We start from the raw sequence: 3,228 nt of genomic DNA, 5'->3' as shown, positions 1-3,228 counted from the left end.
AACCCTGGGCTTCAAAATTTTGTCTAGTCAAATCAACAGGCTCCTTCCAAGAAGAATGGCAAAGATGCATTCATGTGCCTTCTTGTGAAGTATGTGTGTGTCTGAGTCAGGCATCTGCCCACCTGGAGGGTAACCTCAGCATTTCCTTTCAGCCCTTTCACTCAGCCGTGGCCAGTAGAACTTTGAGTGTTTTCTGGAGAAAAGCTGAGTAAATGGTTTTGCCATGGGCGGGACGCTGACTGCTCTTCCTCCTCACCCTGGCCCTTTATATACCTCCAGGCAGCCATGGCGAACACATCTGGCTCCAGAAGCCCCCAACGAAGCTGGCCTTGCTCTCTCTTGCCATGGCCTCTCACTCAGGTATCGCTGGTCCTGGTGCTTCCGGAGTCTTGGGCATCATCTTATCTCACCAGGAAGATTCTGGAAGCACTGCCCCCAGGGTTGGCTCAGCAGCGGCTGCAGGGATGGAGCCGGGGTGGGCAGGGGTGTGTGATGCATGTGCTCACGGCATCGTTCTCTCTCCAGGCCCCTCGACGTCTGTGCTCTTTCTGTTCTGCTGCCTGGGAGGCTGGCTGGCCTCCCACACGTTGCCCATCCGTTTACTACGACCAAGTGATGATGTACAGAAAATAGTCGAGGAATTACAGTCCCTCTCGAAGATGCTTTTGAAAGATGTGAGTGCCCTAGAGATTTCTTTTCTAAACGATTTCTTAAAAATGTCTTCCATTGCCCTCCAAAGAGGCTCCTCTCTCCAGACCTGAAACCAGGTCTGTAGCTACGCCAGGAAGGGATGGGGGAAACTAGACAGGCAAAGATGGCTTTTTTTTTTTTTTTTTTGAGACAGAGTCTCACTCTGTCACCCAGGCTGGAGTGCAGTGGTGCAATCTTGGCTCACTGCAACCTCTGCTTCCTGGGTTCAAGCGATTCTCCTGCCTCAGCCTCCCGAGTAGCTGGGACTACAGGCACGCACCACCACGCCCAGCTAATTTTCATATTTTTAGTAGAGACAGAGTTTCTCCATGTTGGCCAGGCTGGTCTTGAACTCCTGACCTCAAGTGATCCACCTGCCTTGGCCTCCCAAAGTGCTGGGATTACAGGCGTGAGCCACTGTGCGCAGCCAAGATAGCTTTGATCAAACGAACAAATACCCAAACTTGGAAACAATTCATAAAATTGGCATTACTCTTCTCATCTGCCTTGGTATTTAGACCTTAGCCTTGGCTTTTATAAAAGGCAGAGGTTGTTAGCAACCCAAGATGACTGGGCAGTTCAGGTTGATGAGGTGCTGCTGGCAATTTGGTCTGACTCAAAAATAGTTAGTCCTCAGGAAGGGAGGGAGTGGTCCGGACTCCTTGGTTTGTTGGGGAAACTCTCGCCTGCATTTCTGAGGCCTTTCCGGACAAGCCTAACACTCTCCTCTATAAGTGGAGCGTGCGTGGCTTTAACACAGAGTCCCAAAGGGCGGGGAGCTGCCATGGAAGGCCAGATGTGCTGCAATTCCCACCACCCTGAGCACGTGAGAGTGGGTTCTGGAAGGCTGGGAGGCCTCAGCTGGATGGATCAGTGGTTCTGAGCACAGGCTTCAGGACTGCAGCCACCTAAGCTCTAGTTTCATCTGGAAATGGGGTTGGTGATGGCACAGCCTCATAGGGTTGTGACATTGATCAGATAAATATATCAACCAGGCGGGTTACGGAGGAAGCATGCAAACATTCACTGTTAAGACTTGCAGCTGTTATTGCAAACCCAACACTGACCATTTCTCCTCATTCCACAGGTGGAGGAAGAGAAGGGGGTGCTCGTGTCCCAGAATTACACGTTGCCGTGTCTCAGCCCTGACACCCAGCCGCCAAACAACATCCACAGCCCAGCCATCCGGGCATATCTCAAGACAATCAGACAGTTAGACAACAAATCTGTTATTGATGAGATCATAGAGCACCTCGACAAACTCATATTTCAAGATGCACCAGAAACAAACATTTCTGTGCCAACAGACACCCATGAATGTAAACGCTTCATCCTGACTATTTCTCAACAGTTTTCAGAGTGCATGGACCTCGCACTAAAATCATTGACCTCTGGAGCCCAACAGGCCACCACTTAAGGCCATCAATTCCTTTCGGATTGGCAGGAACTTAAGGAGCCTTAAAAAGATGACCGACAGCTAAGTGTGGGAACTCTGCCGTGATTCCTTAAGTACATTTTTCCAATTAATAATCTCAGGGACCCCTCGTATGGGCTAGTCTCGGGAGGGCTGAGATGTGAATTTGTGAATTACCTTGAAAAACATTAGGTTATTGTTATTAGTCTTGGTATTTATGGAATGCTTTTCTTCTGCAGGCTTAAATCTTACTTATTATACCCTTGTGAGGGCGGGAGGTGGCAGCTATGTTAATTTATTGATATTTATTGTACTAAGAATTGTCAATGCTCCCTGGGGGAGCCCTCGGAATCTATTTAATAAATTATATTGAATTTTTCTCATAATCTGTGACACATTTTGTGAGGGGCTTGACATTGGCAAATGGGACTCCGAGCTGGGTAGAGTTGTGGCAGAGGGCAGATGGACATGCTCTAGAAAGAGGTATCGCTTCTATCACTGTCATTTCTTCCCACTGGACGGGCTCAGTAAAAAATAATGACCCTGAGCCAGGCACTGTGGCTCACACCTGCAATCCCAGCACTTTGGGAGATAAAGGCAGGAGGATCACTTGAGCCCAGGAGTTCCAGACCAGCCTGGGCAACATAGTGAGACCCCATCTCTATTTAAAAAAAAGAAAGAGAAAAGAAATAATGACCCTGGCAGGACACGGTGGCTAGTTACGTCTGGAAATGGCGATGGTGATAGCCACAGCCTCATGGGGTTGTAACACAGATCAGATATCCCAGCACTTTGGGAAGCTAAGGCTGGAGGACTGCTTGGGGCCAGAGTTTCGGACCAGCCTGGGCAACATAGCAAGATCCCGTCTCTAAAAAAACCAACCCAAAACAAAACAAAAAAATTAGCCAGACATGGTGGTGTGCTACTTGGGAGGCTGAGGTGGGAGGATTGCTTGAGCCCAGGAGTTCGAGGCTGCAGTGAGCTAGGACAGCACCACTCACTCCAGAGACAAAGCAAGACCTCAGCAGCAATAAACACTCATTGAGCATTTTCTTTATGCCAGGTCATGTTAAGCACCATCCTCTTTTCACAGGTAGGGAAACTGAGGCAGGAAGTCAGTCAGT

The 3,228-nt window shown here is 49.0% G+C and overlaps 1 protein-coding gene across 1 annotated transcript; it reads left to right on the top strand.

Moving 5' to 3' along the window:
- Nucleotides 1-295: 295 nt before the first annotated feature.
- On the top strand, nt 296-2,490 carry IL31 (interleukin 31). The gene is made up of 3 exons (XM_004054063.3): nt 296-360; nt 526-674; nt 1,778-2,490. Exons 1-3 carry the CDS (start codon nt 345-347, stop codon nt 2,105-2,107), a joined length of 495 nt encoding a protein of 164 aa, XP_004054111.2. The 5' UTR covers nt 296-344; the 3' UTR covers nt 2,108-2,490.
- The last annotated feature ends 738 nt before the right edge of the window (nt 2,491-3,228 follow it).

This window comes from Gorilla gorilla, chromosome 10 (assembly GCF_029281585.2).
Source record: "Gorilla gorilla gorilla isolate KB3781 chromosome 10, NHGRI_mGorGor1-v2.1_pri, whole genome shotgun sequence".
NCBI lineage: Eukaryota > Metazoa > Chordata > Mammalia > Primates > Hominidae > Gorilla > Gorilla gorilla.
Note: the sequence above shows the minus strand (reverse complement) of the source record. Positions and strands in the feature narration are given on the sequence as shown.